Source organism: Panthera uncia, chromosome A2, assembly GCF_023721935.1.
Source record: "Panthera uncia isolate 11264 chromosome A2, Puncia_PCG_1.0, whole genome shotgun sequence".
In the NCBI taxonomy this organism is placed as follows: domain Eukaryota; kingdom Metazoa; phylum Chordata; class Mammalia; order Carnivora; family Felidae; genus Panthera; species Panthera uncia.
Genome location: NC_064816.1, coordinates 77,692,215 through 77,719,512, shown reverse-complemented (window position 1 = coordinate 77,719,512; position 27,298 = coordinate 77,692,215). Strand labels below are relative to the sequence as shown.

Below are 27,298 nucleotides of genomic sequence, written 5' to 3'. Positions count from 1 at the left end.
TTTTTCCAAGCCTGCCCTGGTCTCTCGTGAGGTATGAAATAGGATGAACCCTTTCTAGGTGTTATGCATATAATAAAATACTCAGGTAAATAACTGAAGATGTATGTTTTTGTAATATTTTGAGAAGCATTTAGATCACGCTGTTTGAAGTCTTACCATGTTTTCACATAGCCACATACTTCTATGCACCAATTTGAGATGACTCACACTGGAGGATGTCTTGAGCTCACTCAGGACTAACATATTCTAGACTCTGGAGAATCTTGACATCTCAGTTACATGCTGAAAATCTAACTGACCACACATCAAACCGACAATTATTTGAAAAATTTGGGTGTTTCTGCCCAACTGTATCTAGATTAGCATCTTTGTATCCCATTTTAAAAGATAAAATACACACTCGTTGGTAACCCCCTCCACCTAAAATACGTGTGTGTACGTATACATGTGTATATGCGTGTGTATGGGCACACGTGTATGTCATAAATAAATCAGTGCTGATAAAACACAGAGTTGATGACTCTAGAAAAATGCTGTAGTGCTCTTTAGAAAATACTTTTAAAAAACACTGTAAAAATGTGATGGATTTGTAAAAATGTAATTTCCACAAAGCTCAGGTCATCTGTTAACATAAAGTGAAATGAAGAGCCTGGTGTGCCTTTTTTCTCAAAGGCAGATAAATTTTTGAGATGCTCAGGCTTCATTAAACCCAAGTCCATAAGCAGGCAGGTTACCTGCTACAATGCTAAGTTCTTGAACATTCTGTTGTTGGGATTTGAGCGGTTTCAAAACCCTCCCATGCATTTTGGTTGGCTATTTGGAGAATTAAGGTAGGTACTTCTGTCACTTCTCAACCCAACTTTTATCTACACTCAAACCATATTATCACAAATCTAAATATATGGACTCCTAAAAGCATTCCTGAAAGGTACACTAAAAAGGACCAACAGCAGTTTTTACACTCAAAGCGCACAGGCTCACACCAAGGAAGTTTTGTGTGATCTGATAATTTTAAGTTGATTAATATCTTTAAAGGGGCAGACGTAACAGATCAAGCCTTCCCTACCACATTACATACTCCCTTCCCTCTCCCTCAGCCTCCGCAAGGGCATACGCCACCCCATCCCCACATCCCCCAAAACACAGAAAAACACACCTACCCATTCCAGGGCAGATTCTTTGGGTTTGTTACCCACTCCATGCACACACCAGGGAAGACTCATTTTCTCAAAATGTACCTTTGGAGGCAGGTACCTCCTTTCTCTGTTACGTAGGTAAGAATACAGGATCAAACCACACGGAGTTACCTGAAAACTACAAGGGTTTTAGGGGTTACCTGAAAACTATAAAGTGAACTCCCAGGGCTTGCAGAGGATTCATATCCTTGTTTCTCTGAGTCCCACTGCAGATGGGACTGGCAAATGGGATCCCACTATAAGCTGCCATTATACAGAGTCCATATCTATGACATGAATTAATTTTCTGGGCCCTGGTTCACAATTGTTTACATATTCCATCCATCCATGAGGCAGAAATCAACCACTATCCTATCATGTAGGATTTTAGAAAGACAACTTCTCTATATGGGACCTTCCTGAAGACAGGGCTCTCCCATATTGCCATAAAATAAGACCAACCAAGTCCCTAGATCTATCATTGTGGATTATGCTCATTTTGACAGGGCAGTGAGACTGAATTTGAACCAGGGTTTGAGACACATAGGAAGCACACGCTACTGGCTATTGAGCTCCAGAAAGAAGAACGAAGAGGCAAACTTAAAGTAAAAAAGGTCAGGAAATTTTCTACTATATTAAATAATTTTAAGTAAAACATTCCAACATATTTACATATAGATAAAACATTTTGAAATGCATTCTTACATCCTCAGAGGCTCGCTGAAACAAACAAACAAAAAACTTTCCTTAAGACTTCAGTGCTTTTTATGTACATGGTAAAAATCTATTCAAAATAGGTTGAAAATTAAGGAACAGAAAAGTTAAATACAAATCTGTAAATACAGATAAATACTATTTTTTGTACCCTACTTTCAATCTATCAACAGCTAGGATGTGAATTTCTGTATGTAAAGCATTTGATGAAGACGGGTGCTAAAGTCAATGCAATGAAGTATTTTATAACATTGTTTAGAATCTTTAAGTTCTGCATTAGTGGCGGAAATGGTGCAGGCCCTCGTACAAAAGCTTCCACTAAAGCTGAGGTGCTACAACTACATGCTCCTTCAGAAGGCAGTCTGTATCAGAATGCAGATGTATCTGATCTTGCGTGTGATGACTGCAAAGGAAGTAGCTGGGTGAAAATCTCATTTCTTTCTAGATCTCCATTAAGTACTGATTAGAAAGGAGGTGGTCCACTTTAAATTAGTAAAGTCACTGCAAAATCTGAGAGTTAAAGCAAACAAACCATAGGGTTTGGTTGGAGTTAGACCCATAGTTAGACCCATGCTAACACGACTCTTTCCTGGGATCTGCCCACTTTTCTCCTGGCAGTGTTTTCTTTATGAAAACTAAAAAGAAGTCAGTAAGAAAACATACTTGAAAAACGGACTGTTAGCAGGAAATCTCAGCAGAGGAGGCTTTAGGCAGGTTGGCTAATACTTGTGCTTTGATTTGGAGTGAGGTAGTACTTAGAACTACAAGAGCAAGACCTTTTTGATGACGAATTGGCTTAAAGTTCTCCCCCCACTTGAACAACTATGAAGACTGCCTGAAATAGGCATTTTACTCATTCATAGGCTTACCCCCCCTGGGTCTGATAAGAATTAACTGATAACTATTATGGACTTCCAAGGAAGATACTAAGTTATATCAAGAAATTAGCTTTCTTAAATACATGGTCTTTAAGGTTACTTTACTATTAGCAGCAACAGAAGTTCTAGGGGCGCCTACTGGTCACAGTAGTGACAAATGAGCACCAAAAAGAATTATTATAATGGACTGAGGAACATTAAAACTGTAAAAATACACGAGCCTATGATTACACTGAAAAAAAGAGAAATGTAAAAGAGCCTACTATGTCATTGCCCGTTAAACCAGCTCCTTACTTTGAAGTTGATAGTTAAATGGAAAAAATAAAGCATTTAACCTGCCTTTCCAGTAAGAAAGGATTGTATTTAAGGATGACCAAATAGCTCAGGTTGAGGAGGAATAGCTGTAGTTTACAAAGAAACACCAACTAATAAATGCTGAAGAAATGAGAGAAATGGAAAAAAAAATCTCAAGCCTTAATAAAATTATTGATTTAAGCAAGGATTATCACTGTTAAAACCTCTGGGTGAATGGCTAATGGGAACTGGGCATTCATTCGCTGCCAAAGGAAAACCAGATAGAAAACTCACAAGTCACAATGGAGAAAACGTAAGTGGGGGATGAGGCTATCGGCATCATTTAGTGGTAGGTCAACTAGATATTATGTGTTTTCTGATGTGATGAGATTTAAAGCATGTGTCTCATCTAGGATATATTCCAGCAAAAAAAAAAAATGTTTTATTCAAATCCATGAAGCTTTTAGATAAAACTTTTAGATTACAGGTAATTCAGGAAATAAAGGGACAAGCGATATAACACCTTGAAAGAACAAAATGGGGATTCTACAGGACAACTGCCCCAGTCTCTCTTCAACAACTCAATGTCATAAAAGGGACTGTACTGGATTAAGATAGACTTAACGGACTTGAAGGGACATGACCAGTTGTAGTGGTAGGTCACAGAATGGATACTAGTCTGGACAGACCAAGTATAAATTTGAGGACAACTGGGGAAACCTGAATATGATCTGAGGTAAAAGTATTCCAGATGAGGAAACAAGGATTGTTGACTGAAAAATGACTTACAGAGCACTATGTAGAAATGATCTTACTCTGGTTAAAAAATGTAAGTATATACGCACAGAAAAAGATCTGGAAGGATATGCCTTAAGGTGTTAGTGATAATCTTTGAATGGTAGCAATATAATGTTTTTAGTTTATTTTTTCTATTCTTTTTATTGCACTCATAATGCTTCTTTAGTAATAAAAGGTTATTTTTAAAGAACTTCTAGAAAACTGAGGGTGTGCCCCTTCTATTAGTTAGCTCTGATTACAGAAAGTCTGTACACCAGCAAGTACCAAAGTAAGGATGCTACCCATCTGGTGAAAGCATATATGATTGGTACGTAAAGCAATTAAAGGAAATAACTTCTGGAACGCTCGGCTTATAAAGGTAACACTAAAGGGTAACAGGAATGTCACTGCACAGTAAATGCAGGCAAGAGGGACAATTTATCTTTGAAATAATGCAATTAAAAAAAAAACACAAGTAAGATACATCTTGCTATGTGCGTCATTCACCCTCCAAATCAAACCTTGACTACTAGCATTTACCCTTAGCGGGGGGATGTCTAGTGTCTAGTACTTAAAATGTGTAAGTGAGTAATTTCCCAGAGGCTCGTACCCCATCCCAGCTGGGTTCCTCCTCTAAGCTTCTGGAGTGGCGTTGGGTTCTGAGTCCTCCTGCGGAGGGGCGGCGGTGGCTTCTTGCTCGGCAAGCGCCTCCCGAAGCTGGCTGCCTAAAACTGCATCATGAATGCTGTAGAACAGCAGCTCCTTCAAGGCAGGATTTTCAAAGAATCGATTTTGAGTGAGGTCATTCACAACTTGTGCTATAAAAGAAGAAAGGAAAATTAGCCCACACTTTGGGTATCGGTGTCTAACATTAAAAAAATTAACACTCTTAGGTAGTTTAAATACTACAGTGATAGAGTAAAAAGTGTCACTCCAATCCCTGTCCCCGTGATATCACACCCCAGTTGCAGGAAACTACTTTCTCGCATTTTCTTTCAGTATTTCTTTATGCAGATATAAGTAAATACAAATATATATATTATTTTCCCCTTTTTCTTACCCCAAAGTATTTTTTTTAACATTATATATAGATTATTCTGGATATTTTTTACTTTTTTTTTTTTTTTTTTTTACCACTACATGATACTCTATCATGTGGATATACCCGAGTTTATTGAACTGGTCCTTTTCTTTGATGCTTAAGGTTTTTCCAGTCCTTTATTCTATAGACAGTAACCAGTTTCTACAACTGCTTACAGTTGATCAACCACGTACATGTGTCATTTTGAATACATGCAGCACGTTGCTGGAAGTGCTGGGTTAAAGGTTAAGTGCATTTGTAGTTGGGAAAGATCATGCCGCCCTGCCCTCCACAGAGGCTGTTCCATTTTGCACTCCCGGCAGTAGTGTCTATGAGCACTTGCTGTCCCACAGGGTGCCTACAGAGCATGTTTGCAGACATCTTTCCTTTTTGCCCATCTGGCAGGTGAAAAGCGATGTCTATGTAGATTTCATTTTCAAGCACTTTTTGGTTTCAACCAAAATTTAATATAAAGCAAAAATAGCAGGCATTGTATGGAAAAACCTAAATGATTTTATAGAACTATGTTTAAGGCAGCCTTTAAATAATCATTAAATGTACCAGCCCAGAACAGTGGTTTATACGCTCCTTCATTCCACATCCAGGTCAGGAGGCCTGCCACAATGGCCCAGTGAAAGGGGTGCCTGGAAGTGGCTAATTTCAAAGCTAGCTTTAGAGTGATTTTCAGAATAATTTTCATTTTTGCCAAAAACAAAAATTAAGAGAAAATCTTCCCCAACTTTTTTTTTTTTATTGTTTATTTTTGAGAGAGAGAGAGAGAGAGCAAGCAAGGGAGGCAGAGAGAGAGAGAGAAAGAGAGAAAGGGAGACACAGAATCTGAAGCAGGCTCCAGGCTCTGAGCTGTTAGCACAGAGCCTGATGCGGGGCTTGAACTCACAAGCCGTGAGATCATGACCTGAGCCAAAGTTGGTCGCTTAACCAACTGAGCCACCCAGGCGCCCCAATCTTTCCAAACTTTTAAAATGCTATTAAAAAAAGAGAAACAAAACTAAAGTGTTAAAGCTTCTCCCCATTCTAGAAATGTACTCACCGCTGCATCCTGCTAAATACACATAAATACCGACATCTCCATATTCTTTTACAATCTGTAATAATGTTGAAATAAAGTTTAGTTTCTCTTGACTCCGTGCCAGATGCAAGTCTCTGTCTACCAATATGTATCTCCTGATACAAGACACTAGTTCATTCGCTTGAGCTACTGGGCCTCGTAATTATGCATTTTAAAAAATTATGCATTTTTGAGCTAATCATTTAAAACTAATTTTGTATATAATTTTTACATGGACAGTGATCATGAGGGCTCTCAAGGAACTCTTGTTAAATTTTATGTAGGTGGAATAAAGGTACTGATTTTTAGAAGAATCCTCTGTAGAGCCGTATCCTGAAATATTCACCAAGAGGTGACTGATGACTGGGATGTGCTTTAAAGTAAAAGCAGTGGAAAGCGGGTGTGGGCTGAATGAAACACGACTGACCATTAACTGATGAACTGTCGAAGCTGAGTGATAGTTACATGGGGCTTCGTTACACAATGCTCCTTACTTTTGTATAGTTCTGAAATTTTCCACCATCAAAAGTGGAAAAAAGCAACAACAAAGAAGAATTTTAAGAGTTGAAAAGGGACCCTAGTTCAACTCTCATTTTACTGATGGCAACAGAGATACGAAAACCACTCATTTAAGATGATGCTTACCCCGGCCAGAGTTTTTACGCCAACAGAGTCAATAAAATTGACTTGTGTAAAATCCAGAATGATGGTGTGGATGTTATCCCCTGGGGGCATAAATCTTTGCATTTCTTCAGGAAATGTGCTCTTGATGACTATTGGGGGGTATTTTACTTCGTCATCCTCTTCTTCAGGCTTTGTGGCATCTTCTCCATCTACTTCTGCATCCTGTGAACAGTTACACCAAACCAGAAGTCTATGAACAGCTCACATTCATTTATAGGGGAAAATGAGTCCCTATATTGTCAAGCTACTGACTCTACCAAACCTTGTCTAAAATGACTGCCACATCCTAGCCTTGCAATGTGACAGAAAAAGGATGTGTAACATATGTTATTCAGTGTTAGTTCAGTTTCTTTTCGTCTCTTCCTCCTCTTGTTTCTGTCCAATGAAATCCACTCTCCTTTGTCATCATAGCCATTTTCTCCCCACTTCTAAAATAGTTCCATGAACTTCAGCATGACCGTGAGTTACCATAAGGCTTGAATAGCAAAATCCAGCCTTTGAGGTGTGTGGGTTTTGTTTGTTTGTTTGTTTTTTTACTGTCAGCTGAATAAATCTATATGAAGCACCCATGGTAAAAATTTATTAAGGTACTGTGTGATCTTAATTTAAACAAATGTTTTCCAGGGCTCATATCCTTACTTTTTTCAGAAGTGTTCACACATGGCTGACTTTATTACGTATCTTTAATAATATAGAGGATACTTAGATTGTTTCTAAGCTTTCCTATTTTAGGGGCTTCCTGTTGTGTTAAGGCTTCCATCGTGAATAAAGGTGGGGGGTGGTGCAGATTAAGAGGAGGGAGAATTACAATGAAGAGACCACTCACCACTTTGACAGAAGTTGCATTGGCCATATTTGCATTTCCAACTTCCTTAGCATACTTCTTCATGGCCTTTCTTCTTGCTCCCATTATGAGCGCTGGGTTCACTCCAGTCTTTACGGAAGAACAATATATGCGAAATCATGTCTTGGCTCCCAGGAACCCACCAAATGCAATTAATCTTCAGACTCCCCATCTGACTGTTTTCTATGCCAAGTAATCCCCCCACTTCTACCTTTCCCTCAGACATTGTGAACTGAGTCACTCTCATTAAAGGAGCATGAGTAACTTTCCTTATTCCTGTGTATATTTAGCAGGATGCAGCAGTGAGTACGCCAAAGTATTGAAGAGAATGTTTAAAGTAACATTTTTCAAACTTACTCTCAGATTCTTATATTTAAGAGACTATGTGGGTTGACGGGGAGATATTCTGTATATTGGGCAGTGTGGAGTGAAGTTCTAACCATGACCAGAGGAACCCACATGATCTGAAGAGTAGGAAACCTAAAAATATTTTTTCACTCTTTTTCTTAAATTTTTTTTGAGAAGGTAGTATATGTATATGATAAACAAGAATGACTGGTGGTGTTGGGTACACAATAGTGTGAATGTACTCAATTCCATGTGCTGAATGGTAAATCTACCAAAAATGGTAAATTTTCTGGGTATTCTACCACAATAAAGAGAGAAAGGGAGAGAATGATATAGTGTAAAAGGCATATGAAGACATTTGAGTGTCCCTCACACCCCTGTCAATCCACAGGTCCCCTCAAAAATAATCCATTTCTCATGACTCACCTTTCTTTTTAAAGCATTGCTATATAAGTCGCTATTTGCATAATAAATTGGGGCATTGATTTGGAATATTTTTATTCCAGGAATTTCTTTCACCTGAGAAAGAAAATGTGAGCAAATTTAACACATGGAAATATTTCAGAGTCAAACTGCACCTACTCCCTCCTCCAACCTGAAAATCGACACAAAAGTCACAAAAGGCCCTCTTACAGTGTTCAGATAAAATTCTGTCACTATCCCACGTAGAGGAAGGAGTTCTGAGAAGAAAGCCTTGAAAATACACATTGTCATATTTCTTTGATAACATTAAAAATATTTATTTATTTTGAGAGAGAGAGAATCGCCAGTAGGCTCTGTGCTGTCAGTGCAGAACCTGACAGGGGCTCGGTCCCATGAACTGTGAGATCATCACCTGAGCCAAAACCAAGAGTCGGATGCCAAAGCGGCTGAGTCAAACACGTGCCCTGAAGTGCAAGCTTTTCACTCTGACTACTACACTTCCTTCTTTTCCAGCCCCCAACTTTTTGCCCTACATAAAAATAATAGTCAGCTGATCACATGACATACTTACAACCATTTAAAATGACAGAAAAATGTCCTACCTCCTCATATGCATCTATATCAATATACACGTCAGTGTCAGGAAGCTGTCCAAGCACTTTGTAGCTGGGACTGAAGAGAGAGAAAGTGTATTAAAATACCAGTGTGTTGAGGCCCCCGTATGTGGTTCAACCATGAGGTCTGGCATGTTTACATGTCACGTAGGGACTTGCTAGTGAACTCAGGGGCACTTGATCCTTGTATGGTACCTTTGCAGAGGGTTCATACGTATCACAATCCCAGTGCCATCCAGGCCCTCACACCCTGCCCCGAACGTACACGACACACACATACACAGCACATATACCTCACACTACACAGACCGTACACACACCCCCCCCCCCCCCCCCCATCGGGTTAGGACAAAAGACTTGGGCATTTAAAGATGGGGGCAAAAGTGAACTGTGCAAAGTTCAAGCTATGCCAAGGAATGTGCAACTCAAATTCTCATCCACCGAGTAGACACAACTATCTTCCTACTCTTATTCTTAAGTAGGGGAGGAGTTTTTCTTTTTGTCTCCCGTAAGAGGCTCTGACCCATGGGGGTGGTAGTCAGCTGAAGGTGTGGGGAGAAAATGAAAAATCTCAAATTAGCCTAGAACTTTTCTTCAGTTTGGTTTGAATAGATTTTAAACATTATTTTTGGAGAGTCCTCCTCTTTTTATAGGACAAGGTGGCTCAAATTGGGTACTGTAATGATGACAGATACTATTTGAGTACCTCATATTACCTTATTATATCCAATGTACGAGGCTTATTTCCACTGTTGTGTGGATGAGAAATTGAGGCCTAGTGGAGTGAGTTGTTCAATGTCAGAGGGATTGGCAAAGCCAGAATATGGCTCAAGGTCTTTGATTTGACACTCCATGGTCTTGCTACAATACTCTGGTGTTCTTAGCAGGTATGCATAAATACTGTGTGAGTCAGAATACATAATACAAATGTTAGCTGTTTTTCTGGGTGGATTCCCTCAACAAGCTTGCAGAGAATACACCCTATACGCCTGATACTGGACTCCGGGAACATTACCTCCACAATCAAGATACTTACAGTCTAATGGCATCTGTCGACAAACTGGATATATTTAAAGTCAACACCACAATTTCAGGCAGGACAACCCACATCCATCCCAATTTGTACACTCACCTCTGGGTTCTGTAAATCACAGTCAGCAGAGCGATGATCACAGCTGTAATCAAACCATAGTCCAATCCCAGGAACAAGGAGGAAACAAAAGTGGTCAGCCAAATGGTCTAAACAAAAGACAGAAAGATTTATGTAGAATCATGGTAAAAATTTCCTAAGTGTCTCTCTCTCCCCTCACACATACACATAGTACCTAACCTTGCCTAACTTGATACTACATACAATAACTTCACTAACGTAGCTTTCTCACATTTTTATCAGCATCATCCACATGTTGTATGACATATTAACCTAACAATCACCTGTGTTACTTACCAGTTCTATTTTGCTCGTTCTCCAGAAAAAGGGGAGATCTGAGAATTGCATGAACATTCCTTTCAGGTTGACAATCACAATGGCCGACAGCACAGCCTGAAACAGAGCACATGATGCGTGCCTCTCTTCTTGTGTCCACAGAGCCCCCTTTGCTGGCTCCTCACTGTCCTCCTGCTGCCCTCCCCACATCCTCTCCCCACTCACTTCCCACGCAGCAGTGATGGTACGTTTGGAGCCATGAACACCTGGATTTTCAGGACTTGGTTAGCTAAAATGGGCCTTGGAAAACCAGGCATATATCCTAGTAGCAAACCTGCATGGTGGTCAAGAGGTTCAGAATTAAACTTGGTACTCAAGGAATTAGTTCACTCCTGGTCTTCCTAGGTTATGATTTTCTCCACTCTGTATCATTCCTGATCTCTACTAGATTAAATAGATCAGCAAACAAATGTCTTAGGAGTGAAGGCCATCTCAGATTTTTAATGGAAGTATAAGGTCACAAAAGATCAAAGAGAGAAGGGACCTTGGAGATTAATCAGTCCAAACCCCCACTTTGCAGATAAGGAAACGGACACCCAGAGATGTTGAGATGGCTTTCCCAAGATCCCAGATTGTGGGGCAGAACTGTAGACTGTGGAGCAGGATCCTGGCTCCAGCCTTGGCCTTTCTCACACCACCCTGCTAGGGTTACAGTAAAAACCCACGAGACAGTCACAGAAATGCAAACAAATAAAATAGAAAAATCCCTACACATGGAAAAAGATCACCCCACATCTAAGCTACACACCTGGGGCAATGATTCGAAGAGGAACCCGGTGGCTAATATGACCAGCAGAATCATTAGTGAGGCCAAACAACCTGCAAGCTGAACGAGAGAAGACACACAGAAGGGGCTTTTAGGAGACATGAGTAAGAGGTGGGGCAGAGGTGATCTTAGTGTTTTGATAATCACTGCAGGAAGATCAAGAAAATATGGGTTCAAACAAGTCATCAAAACCATTACATACACCAATATTCCTTCCCATTCCCTTTCTGAAGTTCAGTTTCTCTTATAGCTTTTATTTTTTATTTACTTTTTTTTTTTTAAGAGAGAGAGCACGAGCAGGAAAGAGGGGCAGAGGGAGGGAGGGAGGGAGGGAGGGAGGGAGAGAGAGAGAGAGAATCCCAAGCTCCACACTTAGTGGATCCCATGACCATGAAATCATGACCTGAGCCGAAATAAAGAGTCAAAACACTCAACCAACTGAGCCACCCAGGTGCCCCTCTCTTAGAGCTTCTATACAGAGGCTGAAATGATTAAATACCCTGGTAAAAATGCCCTTGCCAGGGGCGAGGGAAAGGAGATAATGGTGCTGACTCGAGACCCACAACAGTCAAATGAGACTCTCCTGCCCAATGTAGTAGCCACCAACCACATGTAGCCATTACGTTTTTAAAATAAAAATTAAGTACAATTAAAAAATTCAGGTCTTGGTTGCATTTCTCACGTATCAAGTGCTCAAGGGCCACAGGTGGTTTGTGGCTGTCATATTGGATGGTGCAAAACAGTGGACACTTCTGTCACTACAGAAGGTTCTATTGGATGCACTAATGGCATCCTGACCATACCCAGTCCCAGGCTTTCATGACAACATCCTATGCGTGAACTTTGAGGTTTACTGGTAGCAGCTAGTGGTGTTGTAGAATTTTCAATTTAACCGGAGAATATACCTCTTTCCTACAGATTCAGTTCTTGGGATTTGCTTCAATCATTCATGCCTTTCTCTGATTCACTACACAGCTCACTGGAGCATCAATCTTCAGACAGAAAAGCTTTGCTGGGGTTCAGAATAGGATCAAGGGATTAAAGTTTATCATCCCAGGGGCGCCTAGGTGGCTTAGTGGGTTAAGTATCCAACTCTGGATTTTGGCTAAGGTCATGATCTCATGGTTCCTGGGATTGGGCCCCGTGGTGGCATGCTGGCAGTGTGGAGTCTGCTTGGAATTCTCTCTCTCTCTCTCTCTCTCTCTCTCTCCCTCCCTCCCTCCCTCCCTCCACCCTTGCCCAGCTCTCTCACTCTCTTTCAAAGTAAATAAACTTAAAAAAAAATTTTAAAGTTTACCACCCCAAATCACCAGTCCTCAGAGGCCAGTTGCATACACACCTGTGTCTTCCCTCCAGTCCCCTCTTGAACAAGGCTTCGAGATAAGGAGCATGAAATTGAGAAAGTCTGGAAGAGTGAGCCAATGGAATTGCACAGTCCCAGGGCAATGAGCTCCTTTTCCAGGGGGAAACAAAGCACACATGAGGTCAGTCATTCTTCAGGAAAAAGGGCATGATGGCCCATTTAATACACATTTTCAACAGTAGAAGCTGTCTCTTCATTCTTTTTCTAGATACAAGAGTTTGTTGGGCATGAGTTTAAAATAGGGATTATTGAATAAGGTGGGAGAAAAACAGAGTTCTTGTTCTGTCAGAGATAAAAGCTGCAGTCACTACCTAGTCCCCTCTTTGCCAAACACACTCTCCTACACTAAAAATGGTTTGTTTTTTTTATTTTATTTTTTATTTTTTTAAATTTTTTTTTTCAACGTTTTTTATTTATTTTTGGGACAGAGAGAGACAGAGCATGAACGGGGGAGGGGCAGAGAGAGAGGGAGACACAGAATCTGAAACAGGCTCCAGGCTCCGAGCCATCAGCCCAGAGCCTGACGCGGGGCTCGAACTCACAGACCGCAAGATCGTGACCTGGCTGAAGTCGGACGCTTAACCGACTGCGCCACCCAGGCGCCCCAAGGTTTGTTTTTTTTAAAGAAAACTGCAGCAAGGGACAAAATATTTTTGCTACGAGTAATTTACTGGTGTATAGAACCATTGGCATCTTTTAAATGCTCGATCTCTTGCTCTTTGACACATGCCACAGTGTCCTCCTAGGACCAGTGAGTGAGTCCTGCTCTCAGGGATACGTCCTGTCTTCCTAGTTGGATCACTGTGTCTTGTGTGAACACGGAGCATATAATCTTCTCTTAGAAATGTATGGTGTGTTAAAATAGTCATCGTCATGCCAAAATTATGGCTTATGGTATTCAGATTAAATACCTTATCTGTAGATAGTGAGTCAGTAGATAGTTATAAAAGGAGGTGGCAAAGAATATAATGTGGAGTTTGAGTGATGAATCATATGTTCCAAGTTTAATGAACAAAGAGAAGTCTTCCTGTAGAGTAGAACGGTTCTAGAACAACATTTGCTTCTCAGGCTGTGAGCTTTAAAAACAGGGCCAACGTCTGTCAGAGTGTGGCAAACTGAGAGCCTCCGATCAGAGATTTCATCTTCCTAACAAGACCCCTAGCTGTAACATGAGGTAGGACTCTGTACCTCAGTGTTCTGATGATCTAATGCACATAAATAATGAAAAAAAAAATGTAGTGTTGAATAAATACATCATCAAACTAGAAGTTTTTCTATCAAGATAGAGAAATCCAATTCATTTGCCTTATGTAGCATAGCAGGATGATTATACCACAATGAAGTATCTGCAGGGAATTAATGATCTTTACCTGATTGCCATCCACCTGGTAGCCATGTTTATTTGCCAAGGTCTTGGCCATTGAGATGGTCACTGAAAATCCAACAATGGCTATGGCGATGGCATCCACGTACACGAGGTGGAAGAGGCTGGTGTCCGGGTTGGCTGGAGGTAGTAGCCTGAAAGGTCAAGCTGACTTTAACCTGAGCGTTGTGACCACTGGGAAAAAACATGCAACTAGAGGGGAGCATTTCAAAAGGGCATCATCTGCAAATGAGGCGATCAATGCTTGGATACTTGTTTGCTCTGCTTTGGCAAAAAGGAGCGCCCTCTTTGACACACACAGGTTCTTTTTAGGCCCCAACCCTAGAGTACCAGCTTTCTACCTGAATGGGTTATCAGGAGACATCAGATGCCGTTTTATTTAGAAAAGGAGTAACCTCATACCTCATGACACCCTGTATGGCAGGTGTAAGTAAGACATGGAACAGGAAGAGAGGGTCAGCGAAGTGCTCAGATGGCACAAGACATTTGAACCCAAGTCTGAGCTCAGGGAGGGTGCTCAACAAGGGCCATCTGAGAGGAGAACGACTATCCAGACTGTTCCCCCTTGTTATTTCAAGTAAGGACTCTGCTTTCTAGGCCCCCTTCAGGTGAGTCTCTAACATGAAAAAAGAGCAACGGAAGATTATACTCCTTGGGACTCACCTGGGAGTCCTGGGTAATTGGAGGGGGCAGTGGAGAACCCAGTTTTTGTGGTCCATTCTTACAGTTTGGAACCCTTGTCGTAAAGGAACAGAATAGGGATTCCCCAGAATGGAATGGGGGGAGGGGGCGACAGAGGTTTTCAGAGGCACCTGATCCAATTCAAAGCATTGGTCTAAATAACAATTAATTCATGTACTATATTCTTTTTTTTTTTTTACAATAGCCATGATTTATTTAGGTGCTGCCTCTCTGCCAAGTTCTGTGCTTATTTATCTCTGCTAGCCCTGTGAGCTAGGCACCACTATATTCCCCATTTACAGATGAAGAAAATGAGGCATAGGGAAACTAAGCAACTTGTCCAAGGTCAAATGGCTCATCCACCAAGTACCACAAAAAACATGGGAACCTGCCTCCCTGCAACTATTTCTCTTATTGTGTCATATCCTAGTGATGAAGGGGGTGGTGTCTCAGGTTCTGGGAGGGAAAGAAGGGAGAGAAGGAAAAAAAAAAACCTGAATGTATACTAAGCCTATGTTACGTGCCATATACTTGACCTATGTTATCTGTCCTTACAACAATCCTGTTAGATAGATGCCATTATTATCCTAATTTATAGGTGGAAAGAAATGGATCCTTGCAGATGTTAAATAATTTGCCCAAGATGGAGGAGGGAGTCAAACCCAGGAGCTCTGACTATAAAACTTACTGTCTTTCCCTTACACTTTGCTATAGAAGCATTAGCCAAGAGGGAAGACCTTGTAGCAGATTTGGGATTGCAGAATAAGAATATGAGAAAAGAACATATTCTGGAATGAGTTAAGGAAAGTAAACCAAGAAACAGGATACATTGCCATGGCTGGGATCTTTAAGAGTCAACTGTCGGGGTGCCTGGGTGGTTCAGTCTGTTAAGCGTCCAACTTCAGCTCAGGTCATGATCTCATGGTTTGTGAATTCGAGCCCCGCGTCGGGCTCTCTGTTGTCAGCATGGAGCCTGCTTTGGATCCTTTGTCCCCTTCTCTTTCTGTCCCTCCCCTGCTCATTCTCTCTCTCAAAAATAAACATTAAAAAAGCAAAAAGAGTCAACTGTCACTTTCTGGACACTGTACTGTGCGTGTATAGATAAATGTGGTAGTTTGCTTTCAAATATGGTCACCAACCATTCCTCCCATACTTGTGGGAGCTGCTCCCCCCATGTAGAGGAGGAATCTGTTTCTCTTCTGGTCAGTCTGGGCTGGATTTGTGATTGGTTTCGACCAACTGGATGTGGTTCCAGTGACGCTATATGAGTGCGTTTAGCAGCTCGGCACCTCCTGCTTTTCTGTCTTGTTTCCCTGAGCCACCATGTGAAAGACTCTGGCTACCCTGCCGGAGTCACCACGTGGGGAGAAGAGGGCAGCCAGCTGTCCGCCACTGCAGCCCTCCACCTGAGGTATCAGAACGTGAGTGAAGCCCTCGTGGAGCCTCTGGCACCAGGCACACCTTCAGACATCTGCAGCTGCATGACAGGCCCCAAGCAGAGCCACCCAGCTGCCCTACCTAGGTTGTGAATTGTGAGCAAATAACCGGATGTTGTTTTAAGACTTCGTTTCGGAGTATTATCCAGCAGTAAGACTCACAGATAACTGAAACAGTACTGGGATATGTAGATACATAGTCAGAGAAGCATTCTTTGTTTTCTGCTTGGTTTTGGACGAAGTTCCAGAAAGGGTGGCCAAGTTTTAGAAAAGGTAAAACCTGTTCTTCCTTTAAAATATGGCTCTCACACATGGAGGAAAAGCAACATATTTGGGTACAATGCAATAGGGAAAGGAATGTCTTGGGTAGAATTCACATGTAATCAAATTATTTGATTAGTTACTGAATAGAATTATGTATTGGATCTAGTTGAAGACTAATGTTTATCACATGACTAATTATGTTAGAGACCCAGGTGTGAGGTAACAGAAACGGCCAACAACTGAGTACTGGATGACGGCATTCTGGGTCCAGGCTAGGACTCACCGGTGTCTCTCAAATGTTGCCTTCTCTGATAGCCTACCTCACACAGTCACCTGAGCCCCTCCCATCCCTTACCTGGCCTCTCTTGTCTTCACAGCACTTCTCACTGTTTATTCTCTGTATCCCTTTCCCCTGTTCCCCTGGATAATATAAGCTCCATGAGGACAGACACTTTTTTGCTTGTGTGGCTACTTTTGTTTTTAATGGCTGTGTCCCTGGCACATACTAGGCACTCAATAAACAGATGCTAAATCAGTGAACTTTCTTACCTTATAAAACGGGGAGGGGACATATGTCAATAGTGTTATTGTGGGCACCAGCGGAGGTGGTGGGTATGAAAGTATTTTATAAGTCCAAATGGAAAACCAAGTGTTACTACTGGGTTATACCTTTACAGGGAATCATAAGTGACATGTTCATGACCGCAATCCGTTGTTCTGAAGTGCACTGTGTGCTACCTCCTTCAACACTTGTTCTGGGTGTTGGGGGTGAACTCTGGCTTGAAGAGCAGCCTCTACCTCTGTGCCTCCCAGGAGATTCTTAGATGGTACCAGAGGCAAGGCCAGGTTCATCAATGCCCAGAACCTGGGCATCTGACTCTGCTCATCTGGAAACGAGGTGGCAAGGGAAAGAGACAGTACAAGAGACAGACAGAGACACACAGAGAGATGCAGAGATAGCCAGAGCATGTCAGAGAGGAACCGAGTGAGGTGAGGAGAAGCTCATAGTTACTCTAGTGTCTTCAAATATAAAGAGAATAGTAAAAAAATTTTGAGTGTTTATTTATTTATTTAGAGGGACAGAGAGAGAGAACAAGCGAGCAGCAGAGGAATAGAGAGAGGGAGACAGAATCCCGAGCAGGATTAGCACAGTTAGCACAGAGCCCGATATGGGACTTGATCTCACGAACCGCGAGATCATGACCTGAGCCGAAGCAAAGAATTGGACGCTCAACCTACTGAGCCACCCAGGCGCCCCAAGAATAGTACACATTTTTAAATATAGAGTTAGACAAAAGAATATTAATGACAAAGCATATATCATTTGAAACTAGAAAATTTGTTGAAATAAAGAGCCACAGAACTTCCAGTTAACATGTCTTAAATACTTTCCAGGTGTGCTCCAGGTGTTTTTTTTTTTTTTTTAATTTTTTTTTTCAACGTTTTTTATTTATTTTTGTGACAGAGACAGAGCATGAATGGGGGAGGGTCAGAGAGAGAGGGAGACACAGAATCGGAAACAGGCTCCAGGCTCCGAGCCATCAGCCCAGAGCCCGACGCGGGGCTCGAACTCACGGACCGCGAGATCGTGACCTGGCTGAAGTCGGACGCTTAACCGACTGCGCCACCCAGGCGCCCCTGCTCCAGGTGTTTTATGTGCACTAGCTCCTGTAGCTTCACAGTTACCCTCAAGACAGGCATTGATTGCTGTGCTAACCCGGAGGAGACCGGGGCTATGAGAGGAGACGCAACTTGCCCAAGGTACACAGCTAGTAAGTGTCAGGCTAGATTTAGGTCTTTTTGCTCTTAGTTCCTATGCCGCCTAAGGAGAGATTTTAAAAACCAGGAAGTGCGAAACAATAGGAAACAAAAGAAAACACTGCATCCCATTGTCGTGGGATTGTAAAATGGTGTAACCACTATGGAAAATAGCACGGAAGTTCCTCAAAAAGTTAAAAACAGAACTATCATACAATCCAGCAATCCCATCTCTGGGTATTTATACAAAAGAACTGCAAGCAGGGTCTTGAAGACATATTTGCACACCCATGTCCATTGTTGGATGAATGAATAAACAAAATGGGATATAGATAGAGATATCTGTTTCACAACAATGTGAATATACTTAACATACTAAACTATATACTTCAAAATGACAAAAATGATAAATTTTCTGTTGTGTGTGTGTTTACCATGATTAGAAAAAAACCCCACATACACACTACAAAGGAAAACACTCCAAAATTTCAGATATTTGGTATGTAGAAAAAAAGATATTTTTGATTGTAAGAATACTATAGCAAGAGTTAGAAACAATAACAGATCTGTTGATAACTCAAGCCACACTGTTACTTAAAACTGTTCTCCTACCCCAGAGGAAGTGTCCCGACGACATCCACATTGTACGATTCTTGCAAGTTAAACCCAGCTGAAATGCCAGTTCCCATCACCACCTAAAACAGACATAAATCCAAAGGTGCCTTTTATAGATGAAAATTCAACCACTGCCAAAGTGAGTTTCAGTTTGTTAGCCAAGCCAAAATCTATTCCCCCTTTCAGCTTTCAGCTTAAAAAGAATTATAGTTAGCTTCCAGCATTTCTAACTTCTCCTAATGGCTCTTCTCCACAAAATTAAAATGGACTCTACAGTTTCCTTGTGGTCTGGAGTTCTTTTCTATTTTGCTTCGGCTAGTTGACTGTGAACAGAAAGAGCCATAAAACGTTTCAGGAGCTGGCTTTGCTTTTTGTAGTTGAAAGGAGTTTCTGGCTAACATGGCATGAACTAGGGATGCTGAAAAGTGTGTATGAGGGTGGTATACTGACAGGGTCTCATTACAAAATGGATGTTTGGATCCACAATCCTTCTGCTGACCCTGTTTCCACATCGGCAGCACCGACTGTGGTTAGAGGTGTCCACCAGCCCCCCGCAGTGGTCTTCTCCCATCTCGGTTACAGCCAGGGTCACAGTGCCTCTGTGCATGAGCCCTTCCTGGATGGTCAGGACATAGATTTAATCGGTGTGTAAAATACAACCCTTACTGAAGTGCAACAGAAAAATAAAAGAAGGACAGAAAGCAATTTTCTTCATCTTGAAGAACTGTTGCTATAGAACCTTCTGGGTGGGCCACTCAGTTGACAATTAGGGCTGGCCAGGGTGGGCAGCCATCCCTCACAGTGGTGGCTGCTGCAGGGAACCAACAGTAAGGTAACATTATTAATAAACAACTGTGGTCATTTAAGAATGTAATAGAATATATAGTATTTCAATACATGTGCATTATTTTTACAATAGTTCCCAAGTTGTTAGATGTAAATATGTATTAAGTTGTTTGGACCTAACTACTTAATAAATGGAACTGCTAGGTATTTCTTTTGGCCTAGGAGTGCCAGGAACCAAGAAAGTATGGGAACCTTGGTCGGTCTCTTGCTCTTTTCAAAATAGAAACAGCTTAATTTTTTCACGTGATTAAAGTTATGTGTGTTCATTATAAAATAAGCAGACAATAAAAATTTTGAGGAAGAAAAATCTCCCATCATCTCATCACTCCGAGGTAATTCATATTAAAATTTTTAGGGATGGCTTTCATCTGTATTTTAAAAATCATCCCTGTCTATACTCTAATAGATTTTCTTTGTTGTCCATATATTTGTAAAAGTTCCCCTTGACAAATTCTAACCTTCTCTTGGCAGAACTGGGAGGAAAAAAGGTAGAATTTCCTTGCTCCTCCCGTCCCAATCCCTCACCCAAATGACTAGGCACCTGTGGCCAAAGTTGACTTACCGCAAAGAACTCTAAAGGAATAGGTGCCGGTAATTTCTCCTTAAATCTCTCATTAAACTCCTTGCCACCCAACAGCAAACCAAAAACCATCAGCCCGACGCCTAGGGAACACACGTTGAGGTTTTTAACATTCTGCAACACAGCAACTGTACTCTGTAACACAGCGAACACTGGATGTTTACATCAGGCAATGGCCCCTGAATAGACAGAGACACTAGTGCACGAATTCACACCAGCCATCCCCTTATTGCGCATTTCTAGTTAAAAGTTCTCAGACTGAAATGTCTCTCTCTCACCAATTAGGAGGCATTTTTACCCAGTCATACAGCTTTATGGTTGTAATTCTTATCCAACAATCTTATTTAGCTTTTATTTTTTAGAGAGAGAGAGAGAGCGAGCACGAGTGGGGAAGAGGGGCAGAGAAAGAGAGACTCTTAAGCAGATTCCATGCTCAGTGCGGAGCCTGACACAGGGCTCGATCCCCTGACCTTGGGATCACAACCCAGGCCAAAATCAAGAGTCGGATGTTCAACTGCCTGAACCACTCAGGTGCCCTTCCAACAATCTTATAGTTGGTGTTTTTTTGATTTGGTTCTGGCTTAATGTAGTATTATCATACTTAGTAAAGTACCCCTTAAGCTGAGTCCTGAGCATTCGGAAGGGATTAGGGGTTGATATCAGCAAAATAATGCAAAGGTAAATACATAGAAAGGACTTTTGGAGGTGAAAGAGGGAGAAAGAAGTCACGTTAGCAGATGAAAGAGGGATCAGTTGCACTTCGAAGGCAAGAGAGTGCTGAAGTTTGGAAGAAGCCCAGAGACTTAGAAAAGTCACTTAATTTTCTCCGAGGGTTGCAGCCTCAGCACCCCAATATGCTCAGACTCTGGGAGAGTAGGTTACACTGAGTCCAGGCTCCACACCTTGCCTGTCAATGTCTAGGGCACACTCAGTGCTTATCTGCTCTCTTTTGTGATGAGGCATTGAGAGAAATCTCAGAGTAGGAAGCATGTTATCAGCTACTGTGGGAAACGAAGATTTTAGTTATTCAGGGAATGTTCTTACAGCTTGATTCCATTCCTAATCAATCAAGGAATAAATTTAAACGTCACTTTCTCAAAATGACTTTCTTGGACTCCCTATTCAACTTTCGTAACACTTAACACAATTTGTAATTAACTACATATCGATGCAATTAATGGTTTACTATCCATCTTCTCTTTGGACTGTGGGTTTTAAGAGGGCAAGGGCCATCTCTGTTCACCCACTGCCATGCTCAGCATGTTGACAGGCACAGAAATACCTACACAAAGGCCATAGGTCCTTCTGGGCAAGACTAGCTTTAGCGGCATCTCAGAACTTCTGATATGTAGTATCTTAACTGTCATTTGGTTTTAAATATTTTATAATTTCTTCCTATTCAGGGAATATTTAGAAGCAGGATTTTTGGTTCCCAAATGTATGGGGGTTTTAAAGCTGTATTTAGTTATTGGTTGCTAATTATATTGCACTGTGTGAAAAAAATAATTGAATTTTTAGAGTTTGTGATCAGTTTCAACATGATCAGTTCTCACCATTGTTCCCTATGTGCTTGCAAATAATTTATATTTTCTCTGAGTTGGGTGCAAGGGTCTACATATATTTTATTAGATTAAATGGGTAATTGTGTTAGTTAAATCTTTTATAGATTTACTTATTTTTTTTTGCCTGCTAGAGTAAGCAGTTGCAGAGAGATGTGTTCTTGCATAATGCCTTTAAATCATGTTAGTTCCCAAAGAGAACACAATTTGGTTCTAGGAAAAAGCGGTCTCTTCAGCTAATTAAGGTGAAGGGGCAGTCACCAAGTAAAGATCTAATAAAAAATTCCTTGTGAGGTATCACATATTAATAAAATGGGACTTTAAGATTTAATTTCCCTTGTAGGGTTCTCAGAAAAGTCTTAGAATAATGAAATCTTTTCCATTTTATTTTAATTCTTGGAAAAAAGAAAAGTGAGCCTTGAAAGGAAAAGAGATACAAAAGAGAAGGGGCAAATACAGAGGGGAAAAAGAAGTAGCAGTAAGTCAGGAAGTAGCTTACTTACATACACCACTGAAAAGATCCCACTGTACCGCTTTGTTTTAACTCCAAACAGGTATTTTAACATGGAGGTGAAGACGTGCACAGCAGCCGCGGTGGTAAACCCACGGACCAGGGGCTCCGTAAGATATATGGCCACAAATCCAAACCTACAGACACCTAGGCAAAACTTTTTTTTTTTTTTTAATGACAAAGAAACAAATAAATCATGTGATAGATCAGGAAGTTAAAACCAACAGAAAACATACACAAGTTCTTTCTGGACCATTTTCTAACACTGCAACCTTGCATCTGTAGCAGTTAAGTGGTTCGCAAATCAGTGGTTATGCAGAAAACAAGGGAAGGTTTGCAGTGGCTTGCAGCCCCACAGAGCAGAGGGCACACTCATATTTTCCCTGCTCTTCAGAACTGGGGGCATGTTTGGTCAAGGTCACCTCCTGCTCCTTTCAAGCATACAAGAGATTACTAATTACTAATCAGTCCTGCTTTAAACTTTTCTTGCTTTTTGGAATCTTTAAAGTATGCAACTGAAGCTTGCTAGTTCCTAATATATACCACCTTAAGGAAGGCATGCAGGGGAGTGGTGTTCCTGAACGCTTGGAACCCTGATCTCAGGACTTGGCTGGCTGACCTTGCCCACCACGTAGACCAGCCACAAGGGCTCAAAAGGTATCTATCAAATGAACAAATGACAGCCCATTTCTCTATCAGTGAATACTACCTGGATGATTCCTGAAAGTAAGGTCACGGACATGGCGACTTTCACTCTCAAGGCATCTCTTGCTTCCGTACCATTGGTTGCATTTACCCCTCCTGGAATAACTATATCATCTGGTACTAATCGAACAGCCACACCACCAATCATCAGGCTAATAACAGCGAACGGACCTGAAAATGATGAAGCATTAGGGAAATCATGCTGAGCATATCTCACATGGCTGTGGCCAGTACGCAAGGAGACACAGGTGAGGTCACTAACTCATCACTGACGTAAAACTGCCCTGCTCTCCTTAAGCCTCTGCTCCTGGTTTGTGTGTAAGCTGTGTATGTACAGATCGTATTCTCTAAACATGACCACGATGATATCTTCCATCCCATGGACTCTTCTAGAACCTGGACATTTGCCCATTAAGAGGTAGGCTAATTCCTCTCTCCTTGAATCTGGATGGACTTGTGACATGCTAGTTGCGAAAAGAATGCGGCCAAGTGATACTGTGTGGCTTCTGAGGCCAGGGAACATGCGGTGATGCAGTGATGCAGCTGACGGCTGTAATAGTTGCGCGTGCTGGGGCCCTGAGTGTGCGAGAGCTCAATTAGGAAACCACGTGGAGAGAAGCTTCCCCTCTGAATCTGCACCACAGACCCTGAGCCAGAACTGCCCAGATGAGCACTTCTCAAGTCTTGACCTATGGGAACCATGCAAGATAATGAAACAAGTATTTTAAGCTGCTAAATTCGGGGTGGTGTGGGGGCTATTTTTTACCCAGCACCAGCCACTGGAAATACCGTGTATGTGTTGCTGGTGGCAGCCTCATGCAGCAACAACACTTAACAAAATCAGTATAAATCTTATCCTAAATACACTGGGAAAAATCATGTACAATCCAGAGCCTAAAATAGGATGAAAATGCAATATGTGCATAGAAATTGGGAACATGCAATGCCACTAATAAACAAAAAGAAAAATCAGATACAAGCAAATTGTATTATGAGCTAAAGATCTCACAAATTTCAACAATTTGCTCTTTTTACACAAGAAAATTATCTTTTTCCTTTATGCCAAGATCATAAGAAAGCTATTAGTTCTAGAAATCTGGAGGGGGGGGGGCAGTGTATTCTTCTAAGGCAGTATGCAGTAACAAAAGTTATTAAGCAGAGGTTCTGGTAACAAACACACTATTTCTTTGGCACACTGCAGAGCTCAGAGATCCAAACAGAACGGTACTAAAATAGCAACGCTAAGCTCTTACCTATGGATACATGTCTGGAGGTTCCAAAAAAACAATACATTATAACAGGATAAAATGAAGAGTACAGGCCAAACACTGGAGGCACAGCAGCCAGCATTGCAAAGGCTAACCCTGTGGGATTAAAACCAAACAGAAATGGGGAGATTAGAAACCAGAGGGCTATAGGCACTTTTCTCTCAGTTGTGTATGATGAAGAGGTGAGAGCCATGTTAACTTAAGCAGATGTGTCTTCACCTGTCCATCATTCCATCCCAATCCTCCTCCTGGGCTGAGACAATTTTCCTCGTCATCTCTTTGCCAGGGGGTGGATCTTTTCTGTTTTGTTCTTTCCCAATCCAGATGAGGGCAGATAGTCTTACTTGACCGGTGTAGCTATAATCTGTGTTGATGGCCAAATGCTGGCTGCTTCTCTAATGGGGTGTTTTTGTGTTTTCTGGGGGGGGGGGGAGAGAATCCCTTTTCAATAAGGAACTCCCAGCTTCCAGTTCTTACACCTTTTCCAGGTTCTCTCTGCTGCCATATGCTCCTCTGTAGGCAGTCGTCTCGGGCAGGTACCTTCCAAATGAGCCAAGCCAGGTGACCTTCCGGGGTACCCACTTATCCAATGGGAAAGCCTGACACCTGTACCCCAAGAAACTTTGGAAGTGCAGGCCATGACCACCGGCTCTCCATTCTGCCTACATGGGAGGTGTATACCCTTTTACCTGTAGATTTTGTTTTTCTTGCAATAATTAGCAACAACCCCCCAAAACTCGAGGGGACATGTGTCCTGTGCTCTGAGTGGTTCTCTTGCAGTCCCTCCTTCCTCGACTTTCAGTGGAGGAGAAACAGTGCTTTCACCTCTCCCTAGAAAATTCTCATTCCAAATCGATTATCATAATACCTGGTCCCCTCATAGATCCTATTGAAGTGATGCACTAAAGAGACAGTTTGGTGTCATTCACTTACAGTTTGGCATAGATGGTCTGGTATTCAGAATATGGAGACAACAAACACCCTTTGTTCTCAGCTCAGGGACCTTACCCAAACATCCTGGACAACTAGAAAATTCACTTCATGCATTGTCATGTTGTGGAGAAAAAATTTTGGCAAGAGAAGAGTTGGGGAAGCATCCCTCCTCCACATGTAACAATATGGTCATTTTAATGTTGTCTTTTTTAAAAAACCAAATTTCTATGTTCTAATTTTTATTTCAAAAGAACACATGTCCATAGTTTAAAAACCCAAGCAGTACTAAATGGCTCTGAAGAAAAGTTGAGTCTCTTCTGCCTTGCCTCCAGGTTCTGCTACCCAGAGGCACTGGCTTCCAAGTTGCCTAGCTGTTTTTCATTTTGCCTTTCTTTTTTTTTAAACATTTATTTTTGAAAGAGAGAGACAGAGTGTGAGTGGTAGAGGGGCAGAGAGAGACACACACAGAATCTAAAGTAGGTTCCAGGCTCTGAGCTGTCAGCATAGAGCCAACGTGGGGCTTGAACTCACGAACCGCGAGATGATGACCTGAGCCAAAGTCGGACCCTTAACTGCCTGAGCCACCCAGGTGCCCCAAGCTGTTTTTCTACCATTTATCTCATCTCTCTAAATCAGCAGGTCTTAACTGAGAGGATTTTTCCCCCCAAGGGACATCTGGCAATGTCAGGAGACATTTTTTTTTTTATTATCATGACTGACTGAGGGTGGGGGGCTGCTACCAGTATGGTGCGGGGTTGAGAAACCTTACTGTAAATCATGTGTTGGCATTGTTGTGGTTTGTTTTAATTTTAGAAAGAGCAACAGTGAGAGAGGAAGAGGGGCGGAGGGAGACAGAAACAGAGTCCCAAGCAGGCTCTACGCTCAGCATGAAGCCCAATGTGGGGCTTGATCCCACAACTCTGGGATCATGACCTGAGCCGAAACCAAGAGTTGGATGCTCAACTGACTGAGCCACCCAGGCACCCCATGTTATTCTTAATTTATCAGTTTCAGATGTAAACTATAGGCTTTCTGTTCTGTTTTTTCAGCCTCTTTGTTATATCACTATTATGTGACTTTTTTTCCTTTTTAAAAAGTTTTGAGATCTTCTATTTATTCCAGTCTTCTGATATTTTATTATGGTGTGTCTAATTTTATTTTTTATTTATTCTGCTGGGTACTGGGTGGTTTCTTTCAGTCAGAAAACTCATGTACTTCAACTTTGAAAATACTCTTCGATAGTCTCTTATGTTTAACCTCTTCTTTCTGGAACTGCCAGTAGATGATGGAATACCAGGCCTGATCCCCTGGTGTTCTTGTCTTTCTTACTGCTCACGTATTCATAGTTTACTTCTATTTCCAGGAGATTTCCTCTATCTTCCAGCTCTTGACTATTTTATTCTAGTTATGTTGTTAATTTCTATGAGCTCTTTGTTGTTCTCTGAAGGCCCTTTCTAAAATCACATCCTGTTCTTATGGATTCGATCTGTTTTTACACCTTGCTGAGGATATTACAGAACAAATGTTTTATTTTGCCTTCTCCACTAATTATGTACCCAATGGTCTTCTTTCTGTTTGTTTTCTTCCTTGAAGCCTCATGTGCATTGGCCAGTTCATTTATTGATGGGCTTTACTGTGCCATTGGATGAACTGTAGGCATCTTGGTTGGGGAACCCCCAATTGTCACTATCTCTGGGGGCAACTCATCATTTACTTTGGGCTGCAAGATCTTGGAGGCTCTTCTGAGGTGCACAGGGCAAGGAAGAACCCTCACTAGCGCACAGCTCAGTGTGGACTTAATTCCCCCTGACCATCTTTCATGGTTTTCACCCTTCCATCCACAGCATGGTGCCGGTGTGGGCACCTGGGTCTCTATGTGTGTGCTAATTATTATACAGACTTTCAACCCATCCTCTTGCTTCTAGCCATCTGCCTCTCACCTTAGACAATACTCAGCGCTGCCAATTTCCCAACGTTCCCAAGGCACACACTGAAATACCAGCTTCTTCCACTAATTCCGTTGTCCCTTGTCCATCACTAGCCATCTTTTTTTTTCCTGCTCCACAGTGTCTCCTCTCCCATTTTCTTTGTCCTTGCTAGTTTACACCATTTCCCTCTCCTTTACCATCGTTTTAGAGGGACTTTATTTATTTAATGTTTATTCATTTTGAGAGAGAGGGAGAGAGAGAGGGAGAGAGAGAGAGAGGGAGAGAGAGAGGGAGAGAGAGAGGGAGAGAGAGAG

At 41.6% G+C, this 27,298-nt stretch overlaps 1 protein-coding gene across 1 annotated transcript in view; it reads right to left on the bottom strand.

Moving 5' to 3' along the window:
* Positions 1–3,296: 3,296 nt before the first annotated feature.
* The window catches only part of SLC26A5 (solute carrier family 26 member 5), a 29,075-nt gene continuing 5,073 nt past the window's right edge, over positions 3,297–27,298 (bottom strand). Inside the window, exons 3-18 of the mRNA XM_049641339.1 lie at positions 24,109–24,219; positions 22,860–23,026; positions 22,143–22,307; positions 20,063–20,215; positions 18,652–18,734; positions 13,887–14,034; positions 12,493–12,606; positions 11,136–11,213; positions 10,349–10,444; positions 10,034–10,140; positions 8,890–8,959; positions 8,291–8,383; positions 7,499–7,606; positions 6,634–6,834; positions 5,971–6,025; positions 3,297–4,656 (exon numbers count right to left, since the gene is read on the bottom strand). Of these exons, the coding sequence (XP_049497296.1) occupies positions 4,472–4,656; positions 5,971–6,025; positions 6,634–6,834; positions 7,499–7,606; positions 8,291–8,383; positions 8,890–8,959; positions 10,034–10,140; positions 10,349–10,444; positions 11,136–11,213; positions 12,493–12,606; positions 13,887–14,034; positions 18,652–18,734; positions 20,063–20,215; positions 22,143–22,307; positions 22,860–23,026; positions 24,109–24,219 (1,934 nt within the window). The 3' untranslated portion in view covers positions 3,297–4,471. The remainder of the gene's footprint in view (positions 4,657–5,970; positions 6,026–6,633; positions 6,835–7,498; positions 7,607–8,290; positions 8,384–8,889; positions 8,960–10,033; positions 10,141–10,348; positions 10,445–11,135; positions 11,214–12,492; positions 12,607–13,886; positions 14,035–18,651; positions 18,735–20,062; positions 20,216–22,142; positions 22,308–22,859; positions 23,027–24,108; positions 24,220–27,298) is intronic.